General features: G+C 37.0%; 1 protein-coding gene across 1 annotated transcript in view; it reads left to right on the forward strand.

The window, feature by feature from the left end:
• The window catches only part of LOC137629783 (twitchin-like), a 224,471-nt gene that overhangs the window by 38,926 nt on the left and 169,283 nt on the right, over positions 1 to 16,262 (forward strand). Inside the window, 13 exon segments of the mRNA XM_068361418.1 lie at positions 4 to 216; positions 1,093 to 1,222; positions 2,056 to 2,227; positions 2,522 to 2,613; positions 2,873 to 3,007; positions 3,862 to 4,173; positions 5,468 to 5,558; positions 5,923 to 6,083; positions 6,506 to 6,649; positions 7,393 to 7,407; positions 10,017 to 10,949; positions 13,453 to 14,604; positions 15,571 to 15,606. Of these exon segments, the coding sequence (XP_068217519.1) occupies positions 4 to 216; positions 1,093 to 1,222; positions 2,056 to 2,227; positions 2,522 to 2,613; positions 2,873 to 3,007; positions 3,862 to 4,173; positions 5,468 to 5,558; positions 5,923 to 6,083; positions 6,506 to 6,649; positions 7,393 to 7,407; positions 10,017 to 10,949; positions 13,453 to 14,604; positions 15,571 to 15,606 (3,586 nt within the window).

The raw sequence follows: 16,262 nt of genomic DNA on the forward strand, positions 1-16,262 counted from the left end.
CAGGGAATTCAAAGGGAAGAAAATCAAAGATGGCGGGCGATACAAAATCAAAATGGACCCTGACGGGAAGCTTTACCACATCATCACCTTGGAGATCTTGAAGGTGTCAAGTGCCGACGAGGGCGAATACAAGGCCTTCGCCAACAACAAACACGGCGAGGGCGTGGCCACAATCAACCTGTCCTTCGAAGGCAAGACCGCTTCGGACAAACCAAAGTAAGTTATCCATATCTAATTTGATAATGATAATGATTTCCCCTAGATGATGAAGAGCGAGTGTCTGGCTTTATTTTTTTCCGGTCACGCTGAGTGGCATTGCCAGATGTATAACTGCTTAGTCTCTCCCTGTCTCTCAGGTAGGGGGAGAGGCAATAGTCATACCCAAGTGAGAGGTGGTACCCCGAAAAGTACACTAGCTATGTGTATAAATATATTTCTTTGTGATCACGCTAAACTTTATTATAGCATATGCTCCTTACAGGGAGAGTTCTTAGTATTAAAGAGGTTATTTGAATGAAATCACCAAAGTTTAAAAAGGTGTTTGTTTTCTTAGTTAACAATGTTAATTTTAAAAGGGATAATGCATCCAGTTATCTGCATGTAATGTTTTTAGGATGACTTTATTTACTGTACCATATAAGGGAAATTACTGAGATTTCCTATTTGTTATTATGAATGTTGGTTTTAGGAGTAAATCGTATAATTATCTACATATAAGATTGTGTTTTCCAATATGGTAACGTCCCTGACTAGTGAACGCCAGACTTGGGTTCGAGTCCCGCTCAAACTCGTTACTTTCTTTGGTCACTGCAACCTCATCATCCTTACACTGGAATTTTAACAATTTATTCCATATGTTTATTGACCCTTTGATTCAGCGTTAAATTCTATTACATAGATTTAGGGTTTTTTCTCTATGTTAAATTCTACTACATAGATTTTAGTGTTTTTTCCCTACGTTAAATTCTTCTACATAGATTTTAGTGTTTTGTCTCTATGTTAAATTCTACCACATAGATTGTAGTGTTTTGTCTGTTAAATTCTATACCATATATTTTAGTGTGTTGTCTAAACGTGAAATTCCTCCTGCAGGATCCCCGATGGAAAGGCGCCCCGCTTCCCAAAGAAACCTGAGATCCGTCAGGAGGGCGACAAGCTGGTCATGGAGTGTCTCCTTGAAGCCAACCCAGAACCCGAAGTGACTTGGTTCAAGGGCAGTCAGGTCAGTTCAGAGAGAGAGAGAGAGAGAGAGAGAGAGAGAGAGAGAGAGAGAGAGAGAGAGAGAGAGAGAGAGAGAGAGAGAGAGAGAGTATATATTTTGTTTATCATTTGTTTTAGATTAAACAAAAATGTCTTATCTTATGATTCCCCTTTTTTAATTACTCTCATTGATTTTGGTCTTAAGTAATGTAATTCTTTAATAAAATTATTCGTTAATTTATATATCAATTGTCTTCGGTACTGTAATTCTTCAATAGAAATTATGAATGAAATAATTCAATTAGGTATTACTTCTTGATTTGGAGAATCTATACCTTGACTTTTTAGCAGTACAGTATCTAAAACTTTTGTACAGAGATTCTATACCGCAACTTTTTAGCAGTAAAGGATTCAATACTCTTATATCGAAAATCAATACCTTAAAATTTTAGCATTAAAGTATGTAATACTTTCATATGGAGTATCTATACCTTTACTTTGTATTGGTACAGTATTCAATACTTTTATATGGAGAATCTGTACATTAACTGTTTAGCAGTACAGTATTCAATACTTTTATATGGAGAATATATACCTCAACATTTTAGCAATATAGTATTCAATACTGCTATATGGAGAATCTATGCCTTGATTTTCCATGTTAATGTATTCAATAGTGAACTGCTATATGGAGAAGCTATGCCTTGATTTTCTGCGTTAATGTATTCAATACTGATGTATGGAGAATCTATGCCTTGATTTTTCACGTTAATGTACTGAATACTGCAATATGGATAATCTATACCTTGATTTTCCGCCATATTTAACTTGACTCCACTTGCATCTATGTCACAGATGGTGCAAGAACAAGGTCGCATCTCCATGTACAAGAAGATCTGCGGAAGAGACCAGTACGTCGTCTCCGTTACCATCACCGGTCCAACCGCCGAAGACGGAGGGCAGTGGAGAGTCAACGCTTTCAATCCTTTCGGTGACTCCAACGCCAACATCGCTCTCAATTTTGAGAGTAAGTTCTGACATGCATGCATATCAAAACATGTTGATATTGAATGATGTTGTCTATAGTGATTTAATTTCTTTCAAAGTACATTTTGTAATTCTATATTGAAAATTCTGATGAATCAAAAACACATTTCATGTTTGTTATATTTCCACTGATATATTTCTGATGAAGCTAACGTCTTTCGGACGTAATTCTGACGTATTTCTGATGAAATGTACATATTTATGATGTAATTCTGAAATATTTATGACGTAATTCTGACGTATCTCTGACGTATTCTCTGTATTCTCTTCCCAGAGGGCAAAGCAATCCCTGAGGGCTTTGCACCCACGTTCCTCGACAAACCTTCCATCATTCCCAACGAAACTGGCACAATGATCACCATGAAGGTAATTCACAAGCCTCTATAAAAATATAAATAACTTGAATCTTTTTATGTGGCCCATGTCAAGCCTTTTTAAATGACTATGTAACTTATTTTCCTTTTACAAGCATCCATATACTCCACTGGGAAACTATCAACGTAGTACGAATATCGTAAACATTAGTGTAAATAAAAATGTTATATATTTTTCGTTGATATGTGCTACTATGTGCCGTATGTGTAACATCTGCTCCATGTGTTACATTTGCCTCTTCTTTCTACAGGTCCGCTGTAAGGCCAAGCCCCAACCTACAGTCGAATGGTTCAAAGATGGAAAGAAGCTTGAAGCTGCCAAGCGTCTGGTGATCAAAGAGCACAAAGTCACATCTGAAATGTTTGAATATTCCTGTATAGTTAAGGTAAGACAACTCTTTTGTGTTTCTTTTTCAACTATATCTATATCCTGAATGAATGCCTCAGTTTTACTTGTGTGCATGTTCATGCTACGTCAAAATGTGAACGAATTTGGTTTTTGGATATTTCATCGACTATCCTTGAAAATTCGCAGTGCAGAACTATTGACAGTTCTTGTTACATGGTATGTCTGAATGTGTTCTTGTTACTCTACATTAAATGTTGTATCTCCCCTCTCTTAAAATGCCTTTGCCTCGGAGAAATTTTGAGCTGAGTTTTCAAAAAACAAATATATTCAGAAAAAATACATTATCTTATTGAAACTTAATTTCTTTTGCTCATGGATTTTCAGTGAAGAGAGATATCTAGTTATGACCAGATTTCTCTGTGTGGAGTGTTCTTCTTTACTCTAAATAAAAAGAAGAACAAATTTGCATTTTTGATATGATCCTGGAGAACTATTGTAATGCCCTTTTGAAGGCAAGAGCCTTCTTTGTCCTCATATGCATGACCCACAAATATCCTATTGCACTCAGTACAAAAATATGGCTTGCTGTTCTGAATTGATCTAGTACATTCATCCTCCACATCAGATATAAACATATCAAAGGAGCTAGAATTCTTGCATGTCCAATTTATTCGAAAAGACATGAAAATTTATTCATATCTGCCTCTTTGCATTTTAGTGAGAATAGGATTGTTTTAGTAAGTCATCAGCCATTATATTTGTTCTGCTTTTCCCTGAAACACATTTTCATCTGTCTGCCCACTACATGGTACTCACCCAAAATGGATGACCCTATGACCCCCATTGTAACCCCATACCCCAACTCTGAGCTGATCCTCTCGCTGAAACCAGGATCCCTGTGGGTCTGACGCTGGTAAATACAAGTGCGTGGCCATGAACCAGTTTGGTGAAGCCACCGCCAACGTGAACCTCAACATCGAGGCCGATCCGGAGCCAACGGGTCAGGCCCCCGTCTTCATTGAGAAGCCGACCATCAAATTCGAGGAAAAGGCCGGTCGTGTCTTAATGGAGGCCCTCGTCCAAGCTGATCCGGAGCCCACTTCCAAGTGGACAAAGGACGGCAAGGAACTCGATGCCTCGAGGGTGACTGCAACGGTGACAAGAGAGAAGGACGATCTGTATCGTATTCGCCTCGAGCTGAGGGTAAAGCCAGGCTCCACTTCGGCTCCGACAGCATCTTCTGTTGTTGCTACTTCTACTACTACTACTGCTACTACCACTACCATCACTACTGCTGCTACTCTTACTACCATGTTTCTTTTCATGCTGCTGTTGTTACATTAGCTATGGCTCTCAAAACTTCATCAGCCACCGCTCAACTGCTGCTGTTGATGATATTTGTGTCAGCTGGGGCAACTGTTACCCCCTCAAAACAGAGCCACATTTGGCAGTTCTAGAAACTGCCTAATGGGATATCACAACTTACCTGCTTATTTAGATGGCTTCTTCTAATCTATTTTTTTTTTTTCTGTTCCACTTGATCTTACCCAACCTTTCAATTACACTTATTTTAATATCGTTTTATTTATCATTTCAGCACAGTTACTCACAGAACGCTAATTCTACAGCCAGACTGGGTTCGGTGGATTCAGATTACTAGATCTCCTTTCTTGTTAATCTCTATTTCCTAATAATGGAGCTATTTACTTCCTTTTCCATTCAATCTGATTTTATTAAATAAGTCAACTGTAGTCAAGTTTTGTCTTCATATATTCTCAAGTATCCAAATAACTTAAGATACTATTGACAAGTAGCATGTAATTCTTTTTTTATATACTCTCCTTAAGGCCCCATAAGTTAATCATTACTTTATAATCCACTCTCGAATCCAGTCTTAGCATTATATATCAGTTGGTTTCTTCACTAAACACTTAGGAAACTCACAACTCACTTACCAAATCGTACGGTGGCTTTGGCACCTAGGAAAACAGTTTGTAAAACTGCTTCCTTTCGAAGGGTTTCAGCCACTGGTACGAATTGGTATTCATTCTATTAAAATTGGTCGAAATTCACGATTTTATTTTCAAATTTATCACAATGCTGCATCATTTAGCAGACATTTATTTGTTAAAATGGGACCCGTTAGTCTTAGAATAGTTAAATAAATGAACTAACAACATGCGTAAACATCCAGAACTATGCATTTTGAACATAGTTAGCGTACTCTAACATATCAGTAAATAAACAGTTTAGGAATAGTAATAGCTCATTTTACTCAAGATAAATACGATACCTGTACTTTTTACATAATCCTAAACGAATTCAGTTGTTCAACAAGTCAAACAAACCTCTGAATATTTCATGCTAGTCACACCTACTCTTTTCCTTAAGATTCTTGCAACTCTGTCGCTATTCCTGGGATATTCTCCCCGAAATTATTTGAAAAGGAACCTCCAGTCAGAGATGTATGCTAATATCCTCCTTCCAATTGTTACAGAAACCTCAGCCCACCGATGGCGGTGTTTACAAGTGTAACATCAAGAACGAATTCGGAGAATTGAATGCTAATCTCAATCTGAACATCGAGGGTAAGTTGGAGTCCATGGTTTTGTCAGTTAATAGGATATATAAGTCTTTAATTAATCTAAAGATGAAGGTCAAAGTTAAGCTTTAGCTCTAGCTCAATCTCATACCCCGGCCTTTTTTATGCTTAAGCTTAAGGTTATGCTTTTACTTATGCAAAGCTTATGCTTATGCTTGAGTTATGCTTAAGCATAAGATTAAGCTTAAACATAAGATTATGCTTATGCTCAGCCTTATGCTTATGTTTATATTTGTTTGTAAAGGGCAAATATCGATTATAAAAGATGCCTTAGTTACCAATAAGATACAAATATCATACAGTCTTGAATTATTTGTCATTAACTCAGCTAAACAACATGAATATTACAGTGGCTCCGACAATCAAGAAGCCTCCGAAGATTGTGTCAGTGTTCAACCGCAAAGTTGTGATGGAGTGTATTGTCATATCCACCTCGAAGCCGAGCTGCTCCTGGTATAAGGACACCACTAAGGTCAGGCTCGACACACGACACTGCATCAACATCAACGAGGTAAGGATTAGAGAGAAAGTACCTTCGTACTATTTTGAACAACTTTTAAACTGAATACGAATCGCAGTGTGAGACTGTATATATACATATATGTATACCGCTTATGTGTATCCCTATAAACATCCAAATTTTAAACTGAATATGAATTGCAGTGTGAGACTGTATATATACATATATGCATACCGCTTATGTGTATCCCTATAAACATCCAAATTTTAAACTGAATACGAATCGCAGTGTGAGACTGTATATATACATATATGTATACCGCTTATATGTATCCCTATAAACATCCAAATTTTAAACTGAATACGAATCGCAGTGTGAGTCTGTATGCATACATGTACGCATACCGCTTATGTGTATTCCTATAAATATCCTTTTCATAAGCTTTGAAACTGATTTCCAAATCCTCTTCGCAGGAGTCCGAGGGCAAATACATGGTGCAGCTAGAGATGCTCAAGTGTGAGAAGTTTGACTGCGGCCAGTACAAGCTCATCGCCAAGAATGAGAAGGGAGACACCACTTCTCAGACCGTTGAACTGACGGAAGAAATGCTCGAGGAGGTACGTAATGCTAAAAGGGGGGGGGGGGGGGGGAGAGGGATGTAATGGTGAAAGGGAACGTTTTGGTCTGGTAAAGATTTTACAGTTAGATAAATCCCCTCTTAAAAGATCAAGTTTATTTTCAGGAAGTATTCGAGGATCATAATGACAGAGTTGTGTATCTTGCTGTGTCTTTGAAAACCAAGTTATTGATTTTCAAAGCGATAAAAGAAAGCACATAGAAATATATTCATTTTAACAGCTTATGGAATGCAAGTTATAAAACTAGTTTTTGAAATAAGGGAATTAATAAGGTTTTTGTCCAATTTTACTGGCATTGCTGAATAAAAGATTGGGCAGTTACTATTATTTCTATATCAGGTAGAGAAATAAACGAAATTGATAAAGTTTTTGTCCAATTTTACTGGTAATAATGAAAAAAAAAGATTGGGCAGTTACTATTATTTCTATATCAGCTATAGAAATAAACGAAATTGATAAAGTTTTTGTCCAATTTTACTGGCATTGCTGAATAAAAGATTGGGCAGTTACTATTATTTCTATATCAGCTATAGAAATAAACGAAATTGATTAAGTTTTTGTCCAATTTTACTGGTGATAATGAAAAAAAAAAAGATTGGCCAGTTACCATTATTCCCATATCAGCTATAATTTACCTATTTCTAATTGACTAATACTTATGTTTTACTCCATTTCCACCTGCTTATCTACTCTGCTGTTCCAAACATCGGGTCAAAATATAGAAGAAACTGGAAAAGGTATGTACTTCCTCGGAAGAATTCATGTACTTGTTTTGGTATACCCCGCTATACCTTGTGCACTACCCTATTACGAATGACACCTTTCCTTATATATGTATCTCAGTATATAAAATACTGGGACTCAAAATTTGTCATAAGCTTATTGTCCAAGTATTCCCTTTTTGGTGTGGGAGTAATCAGGGTTGCCAGGTTTTCTGAATGAGAAAAGGCCAACTTCTAATCAGTTGTAGCTTTAAAAGTCCAACCCATTAGTAAAAATGGCCAAAAATATAACATTTGAGGCCAAACTTTCTTTTTATGAAATTGCTAACGGCCAACCAATTTTTTTAAAAGGGCCAAATTTGACGTTTTTGGCCTGAAAAAGGCCAACCTGGCAACCCTGGGAGTAATCAGTCCTTTGGTATATCCCCTTCAACTAGGAATATGTTGTTAGGGTGCGTTCATTGATGTGAATTTTTCGTTTTATTGTTGCTGATTTTATTTCAAGCCAAATTCGCTATTATAGTTCCTTAGGAAGTCTTTTAAAGATGATTTATAAGTTTTAATTTCTGCTAAGAGATTGGCAACATTTACAAAGATTTTTTATGTATAAAAATTTGTTAATAGATTATCTAATTATTTAATTTACATTTGATATATATACAAAGTCTCATCAAAGAACGGTTCCTAATAGTGGAGTTTTTGCATGAAACCTCCTAAGCTTAGAGAGACGAAATTTTGTAATTTAGTTTTTAACAATCGAAAGAAAGAACAGATTATATTAAATTTAGTTTCAAGATAGATTTGAAAAAAAAAAAGCTTTATAGGGACGCTTAAAATTACTTTTATTATTAAGATTCTGTCATTTCAGTGCTCGTCTATAGATGTCTCATTACTTTGGAGAAAATTATTATTGATTTCTTGATATTCAAATACGTAAATGATCCAATTAAACCGTTTATTTAGATTTATCCATTTCCACTAGAAAGAATCTTCTATTTAAAGTTTAATGTAAAAAGTATATCAAGTATAAAAGTAATTTTACAAATCTAGATTTCATGTTTGACGCAAAATATCTACTTGGCATAACGTAACATTTGTCATCAGCTTCATTAAAAATGGATTGATATTTTACACCAAGATAGTAAGCTGAAAGAGATTTGAGCTCGCATCCCATTATCACGTGATACTCAACAGCTGTCATTCTGACCCTGTATTGCCCTAGCCATACATTGACCTAATATCCAGGTGGTCATTTTAGGGTGCATTCATAAGACGCATGAATTAAATGTACAACTTGATATTGTTAGCATATAGTAGCCGTATATATAATTATAGGCTGTAAATTGTCCTGTTTATTGTACAATGCAAAAAGAAATATAGATTTTGCTATTTATATATACAGTATATGCTATACGGTTTTCTCATCATTTCACTTTCAAACGGAAATAAGACTTATGTGAACTTGAAGTGGTATAAAATTGATTAAAAAGATCATTTTAGGAGTAATATAAAAAGTAGCCTCGTCTTAATTTTAAGGCATGACATCACCAACCTTGATTTAAGACATGTTTTGAACATTGTGATTTTGTTATTTGACAACTTACCTCCAACTAGAATTCAACTCCCCTTCATTGTAAGAATTGACCATAGCACAAGACACTCCCCCTTCAATCCATTGGTATGAGACAACCCCTTTACCTTGGTATGAGACATTCCCTTTACAATCCCTAGCACGAGACACTATCCCTTCAATCCATTGGTATGAGACACTCCCTTTACAATCCCTAGCACGAGACACTGCCCCTTCAAGCCCTTCGCTCGAGACAGACCCCTGCCCCCTTGAATTCCTTTTTTATGTAACTATAATAGTCCATCTAGACTGGATGACACCATATAGACCCACCCTTTACCAGGTCCTCCAAAACTGAGACACAGCTTACTCGAGAACCGACCAAGAAATGTTTTACCGCACATTACATCTGGACAAATAATATTCTCTCATACAGCTGGGGATGGCTTTTAACCATAGAAAAAAGTATTTTCTGAATATCGTGAAAGAGTATCTGATGGTATATTTACGTTATCAAATGACTATCAGATGTAAGATCAATTTAGTTGGTTCATTTATTATGAAAATATTTTTTGGATTATAAATAGAATTTTTGTTATCGATGCTAAAAATAAATTTTGTTTTTATTTACTTTTAGATATATGATAGAGTGCAAATTTTTCCTAAACGAATTGATAATCCGTTTTGTAATACAATGAATATTATAGCTATTAGATAATGAAATTGTTAACATTATTTGTTATTAATATTTTCATTTTGCAAAACAACAAATATTGATATATTTAGTAAATCTAGTTAAATTGTTAATGTTATTTAAAGTAAAATACAACAAATAAAAAAGCAATACAATAAATATCGATCTATCATTCAGATCAAGTAAAATTGTTAATGTTATTTGTAATCAACATTTTCTAAAATATAAAAAAGAACTATTTTCACAAAAAAAAAAAAAATGAGTTGAAAAGAAAATTATGTGTTAAAAGCCATCTCCTGCACATTCATTCATGTACAAAGAATCACATTGACAAAAAATGAAAAACCTATACACGCACAGGAAGAGGAAGAGGAAGAAGAAGAAGAGGAAGAAGAAAAGGAAGAAGAGGAAGCTGAAAGTGATGATACTGTAGTTATGGAAGATGAAGTTCAGGAAGAAGAAGAAATCTACAAGAAGAAAGAGGAAGTAGAGGAAGAGGAAGAAGAGATTATCGAAGAGACAGATGTGACAATGGAAGAAGAAGTCACAGAAACGGAAGAGAAAGTCAAGAAGCAGAAGAAACAGGAGGAAGAGAAGAAGAAGAAACCAGAGGAGAAGAAGAAGGAAGAGGAGAAGAAGAAGGAGGAAGAGAAGAAGAAACCAGAGGAGAAGAAGAAAGAGGAAGAAAAGAAGAAAACAGAGGAAAAGAAGAAGGAAGAGGAGAAGAAGAAAGAGGAAGAGAAGAAGAAACCAGAGGAGAAGAAGAAAGAGGAAGAAAAGAAAAAACCTGAGGAGAAGAAGAAAGAGGAAGAGAAAAAGAAACCAGAGGAGAAGAAACCAGAGGAGAAGAAGAAACCAGAGGAGAAGAAGAAAGAGGAAGAAAAGAAGAAACCAGAGGAAAAGAAAGAAGATAAAAAGAAACCAGAGGAGAAGAAGAAAGAAGAAGCCAAACCAAAGGAAGAAGAAAAGAAGAAACCCGAAGAAAAGAAAGAGGAACAGAAGAAACCAGAGGAGAAGAAGAAGGAAGAACCTAAAGCCAAAGTAGAAGAGAAGAAAGAGGAGAAAGCCAAGCCCAAGAAGAAAGAGGAAGAGAAAGCTCCCAGCCGGAAGCCTTCCGTCAAGACGGAATCTGAGGTGACGGAGAGCGAGGCTGAAGAGACGAAACTGACGAAGACGAAGAAGCTGACGAAGAAGGTCAGCAAAGTGGAAGAGAAGGAAGACACGATGACCGAAGGAGAGGAGAAGGAAGCCGCTCAGTCTCGCGTCAAAAAGCTGACGAAGACGCAGAAGAAGGTGACCTTATGTTCTGCAACGCCAGCGCCGCCTTTGTTTCGTTTTTCTCTTTCGCGATTTATTGTTATTTTTATGTTTTCATTTTTGTTTCTGCCATATAAAGAAATATAAGATTCTTTTTTATTATTTTCGTCTTTCGCAAATTATTAATTTATTTCATTTTTCGTTTCTTCCAAAAAAAAAAAAAAAAGAGAAATAAGGAGATGATGAAAAGGAAGAATGTTCTCTGTTTATTTTCATCTTTCGCAGTTTATTATTTCATTTTTATTTTTCATTTCTTCCAAAAAATAGAAAAGATAAGGAGATAGTGAAAAGGAAGAATGTTTTCTTCGCTTATTTTCGTTTCCTTCGATTTTCAGTTACAACTGTGCTGCATTATTTCCGCTCTGTCCTCCTTAAAGTGTATGCGATCATCACATTTCGCCGCAAAAAAAAAAGAGAATAAATCAATTAGCATATTCATCTAACGAAACTTCTACTGCAACTCTACTGCTTCTACTGTATGTGCAACTGTATCTTGTCCGCTGGGACCGCTTCTGTCATCGGAGAATACTGTAAGGCTCGCTTCACACGAGCGGATTGATGCCGCGCGGTTTCGTCCGCGAGGATTAGAAATCAGTCATCAGTGAGGCCCTTTACATGCTGCCCTCTCGGAAGAATTTCCGAGCGGCTGTGTTTTACCGCCCGCGTGTTCTGCTAACCCGCGAGGCTCCGGTGTAGCGGCTTATAGAAGCTACGAGGCTCGGGAAAAATCCTCTTATGTGAAGACATGCCTCCTAACGAGCGGAAATATTTCCGCATGGAAAAATCCGCTCGTGTGAAGCGAACCTAAAATAGAAGCTTTCTAATGTGACTAATTACCTCTTCAGCGGCTCTACTCTCATCACTGATATTTTCACATACGCTTCCACATCGCCATTTTTATATATCAATACATAACTCTGCAGATCTCTGTCCAAGTGCTGTCCTTCACTTTATCCAATTAACTACTTTATGAACCCTAACACTAACAGAAACAAATGAAAAATTATTATCACATTCTTAATCAAGAACATTATACTGTATTTTTATATTTACCAAACATTATTATGATTATAGTAAGTCCTTTTCTTATTGATTACAAAACTATTTGAATACTTTGTCAACTTTAAAATAGATTGATTTGATTCTAATTCACTTTCCTGTTTATTTTTCAGGTAAGAACACATGAAAGTCATCGTCATGGTAAAGTTATGTTCAATGGTTTTCCCTGACATAGTTTCTCTGTCATAGCATCTCTCTTTGCCCTCTCTGTCATAGTCACAAGGATAGATCAATTCCTTCTGTCAAAGTTATGTCAATATTCACCTAAAGACTTTGTCAATCTGACTTCCACTACCCTGTTATAGTATCTAGTTCTTTGTGATCATAGCATTTTTGTTGTAAGGTTCTACGTCATGAGATGAGGCCACCTTTACAGATTATTACTTGTGGACGGTGGCTTGCCGTCACATAGAACAAATATATCCCTCAGTGTTTTGCATGGTTGGGAAATGCACCCCAGTTTAGCGTCTGTCATTAATGCATGAGTCAGTGTGTGACTCTGTGTCATGGTGTTCATCAAGAGTTGAATCTTCAGAGCCTCGGGGACTCTTTGGCTAAAGGCTGCGTGTCTTCAATGTGAAAATGATTTCATGGGGTCGAGGATGTAAAAGAATTTATTAATCCATTGAACAATAAACCTTATGAGGTTTATTGCACCATGGATGCATTCAATCATTTATATCTCGAGGATCAGGGAGGAATTTTCACACTGAAATTATATTTTCCTTCCTTAACCCTTTCACTGCCAGTGGTGAATTCATCAAAACTTCGAATGTAGCAAAATATTTTAAAACCACACAACCCGTTGCTTACTGATATTTATTTGAGAGTTCTTAACAAGACCTTTCAAATGAATACAAACGCGATGTGGTTTGAGTGATTTTAAAAGATGTTCTTTTAAAACCACACAGCCCGTCGCTTACTGATATTTACTTGAGAGTTCTTAACAAGACCTTTCAAATGAATACAAACGCGATGTGGTTTGGGTGATTGTAAAGGATATTTCCCCTTTTCAAATTTTCACCAAGTCACCAATACCAGGGAAAGGGTTCAAGTCAGAGAACCCTCATTGGCCTTTCGAGATTGACTCTTAATTATGTACCTAAATGTGATCGAATTTGATTCCGCTGCCAGAGCTCTTAAGGTGCTGGTCACCAGGTAAGGAAACCACATCCCCGTCCCCCTACCACCTTCTATAGAAGACACTCAAAGCCCCTCTTGTAGCATGTTCCTATTTCGATCATATGTCAGCATGTTTGTATCTGTAAAGTTACCACTTGGAACCTGAGAGCTCTGGACCACTTTGTTAGTTAGTCTTAGGTCTTTTTTTATAAGAGGGACTTTTTTCTTTACACTATCCACTGTTTTTTATGTCCTATTTTTACCCTCATTTTCCCTCTTCCCGTTTTTTTCCGTGTAGCGTGTTGAAGAAGACGAAGAGACTGAAGAAGAAATGACCGAAGTCTCTGAGTCTGAGACCATTGTTTCTGAAACTGAGGAAAAGGAGGAAGTCGTAAAGATAGAGGAAAAGAAAACTGAAAAGAAAGAGGAAGAGAAGAAAAAGGAGCTTGAGAAAAAGGAAGAAAAGAAAAAGGAGCCTGAGAAAAAGGAAGAAAAGAAAAAGGAGCCTGAGAAAAAGGAAGAAAAGAAAAAGGAACCTGAGAAAAAAGAGGAGAAGAAAAAGGAGGAAACCAAACAGGAGGAAAAGAAAAAGGTAGAGGAGAAAAAGGAAGAGTCTAAGAAGAAGGTCTCAACCACAGTTGAGGAGAAGGTAGAGCAGAAAGTAGAGGAAAAGAAAGAGGAGCCTAATCCAAAGAAAATCAAAACAGAAGAAACCAAAACAACGGAGACAAAGAAAGAAACGGGAAACCCTCATCCTCCAGCAGAGAAAACAGATGGTTTCAAGAAGGTCGATTCCTTCTGGGATGATGAGCCCGAAGACGTGCCAAAGCCGGTCATCAAGAAGGAGCCTCCGAAAGCCCCTCCCATAACCTACACAGTTGCGGAATCCTCTGAATCAGAGTCTGAAGGGGAGGACCTCATGGCCTCCCTTTTGTCCCAGTTCATGGGAGCCAAGAAGAAAACGAAGGAATTCGATTACAAGACCCAACCGCGAAAGAAATCCTTTGATGCTCCTCGAACTCCTGAACCCCAGAAAGTCGAAGAGCCTCCAAAGTTCCCTGAGCCGAGCGCTGACTTCACTGCTAAGGAGAAAGAAAAGACCCCCGAGAGGAAGACGTCTTCCGTCGACGAAGACGCCACCATCAAGACCCCACAGCCCAAGAAGGAGCCGGAGGTAAGTGAGGAGGAAGAGGCGTCGCTAACAGTTAAACCCAAGGAGAAGAGATCACCCCCACCTCCTTTTGGGAAACACCAAGTGCTGACCTCTGTCATCAAGGAGACAGACGAAGAAGAGGAATCAAGGACGCCCTCTCCCCAGCTCCATGCTCCTCCTGCTGCTGAAGAGGCAGAGGAAAAGCCAAAGTCAAAAAAATTGGAAGGAATGACTCCCATGGAGAGATATCTATTCGAACTTTTTGGTGGTGGCCCTTGCGAAGAAGAGGAAGCTCCGGTAGGCAATGAAGATTCCTGCTGGAGAGGTAGCTCTAACCCAGAGGTCTTTTCTTCCCCTAGATTTCTTTTTGCAGAGATAATATTAACTTTTGTTGAAAATTACATTGTCCTTTTTATAAAAAAAAAAAAGACTACAGGCCCTTTTGAAACAACAAATGATCATATTTTTACTGAAGTTGACATGCCTTTTTTGACTCACAAACATTTTTGTGACTTTTTTTAATTTTTCTATTTTGCCCATGTAAAAGCCCCTTTGCACAACCTACAAATTCTAACCAAGAAGGACCTCTGGGATGTATTAGCATCTCTCCAAGCCCACCGTGTGGTTATGACATCGCCTGTATGCTGCTGCAGTATATATATATTCATATATATACCTCGTAGATCTTTGGCTGGCTGAATGCAGTATATCAAGAGCTCTACTGTTCTCTATCCCGCCAAAATAACCCTCCAAAACCAAATTATAAAAATCAACGAAAGTAAAACGGTGCCGAATAAACTGAAGCGAAATTTCTAAAACTCGATTCTAAATAGTTCGTACTGTAGCCGCGTTGCGATTTATTTTGCAACATAAATGACTTCTCAACCAAACACATTCTGACCAAACCCTCACATAAACCATTTCTAAATGAAACTACAATTATTTTCTCCTCTGCAGGTTGTTTGCTTATTTCATGATAAAATAAGATGCTTATCTATTCATGATTATGTTCTATATACTCACAGTAGACTTGGCATTTATATGGTAGAAAGTTGAAATTACTTCAGTTCACATAAATATTTCATAGAACACTTTTCAAGCTTTAACCATAAAATGTAGTTATCTTCCACTTGAGCAAATTGACCATTACTCTTCCAAATAGTTTGGCAAACAGTAGATAAGTAGTCGTAGTTATGAACAAGTTTGTCTTTAGTCGGAATTTCTATCTAACACATTTTATGCCTTTTTCTCATTCCCTTACAGAAGGAAGAAGTCAAAGAAGAAAAGGTCGAAGTACAGGTATTAAATGCCATGCCTTCATTTGCTATGTCCAAGTGTCTGTTATATATTTTGATTTGTGAGAAGATTTTTGACAGTAGATTTAGCCATTTTGTCATATTTTCACGGCAGTATTTTTTTCCTTGTATGAAGGTATCATCTCTAGATAGATAATCAGAATTCATAATCACAAAAGCCACAAGTTTTACACTTAAGAAAAGCATAAATTTTAATCACTATAAACATACAATTTCAAATCATAAAACATATAGTCTAAATGTTTTTGTTTTCATATTAAATTATTTATTTTCCATAAATCTATTTCGGTTTAGTTCATTATTATTTTTGTCTGTATTGCATGTTGCTTTTTGCCAAGCAATTTTTTTTTTTTTTATTCGCGACGTTGGTTCGTGTAATGGTATCATAACACCTATCCTAGAGGGACGCTATGCCATCATTTCTCGGGGTGCGCTGTGACGTCACATGTACCTACTTGTGGACTGTTGTGGGGAGCTTGAAACCTCCGAGCACTTCAGTCTAGTGTTTAACAGAATTTCCCAGAGGCAAAATAAACCTCGTGGCTTTCAAGTCAGCCCAGGTAACAAAGAGCAAAATTTGCCTTCTGATGCCCGAGGTGAAAGTTGCTTCTCTGTTCCGTGCAATGTGAGAATCGTTAA

This window comes from Palaemon carinicauda, chromosome 37 (assembly GCF_036898095.1).
Source record: "Palaemon carinicauda isolate YSFRI2023 chromosome 37, ASM3689809v2, whole genome shotgun sequence".
Classification (NCBI taxonomy): domain Eukaryota; kingdom Metazoa; phylum Arthropoda; class Malacostraca; order Decapoda; family Palaemonidae; genus Palaemon; species Palaemon carinicauda.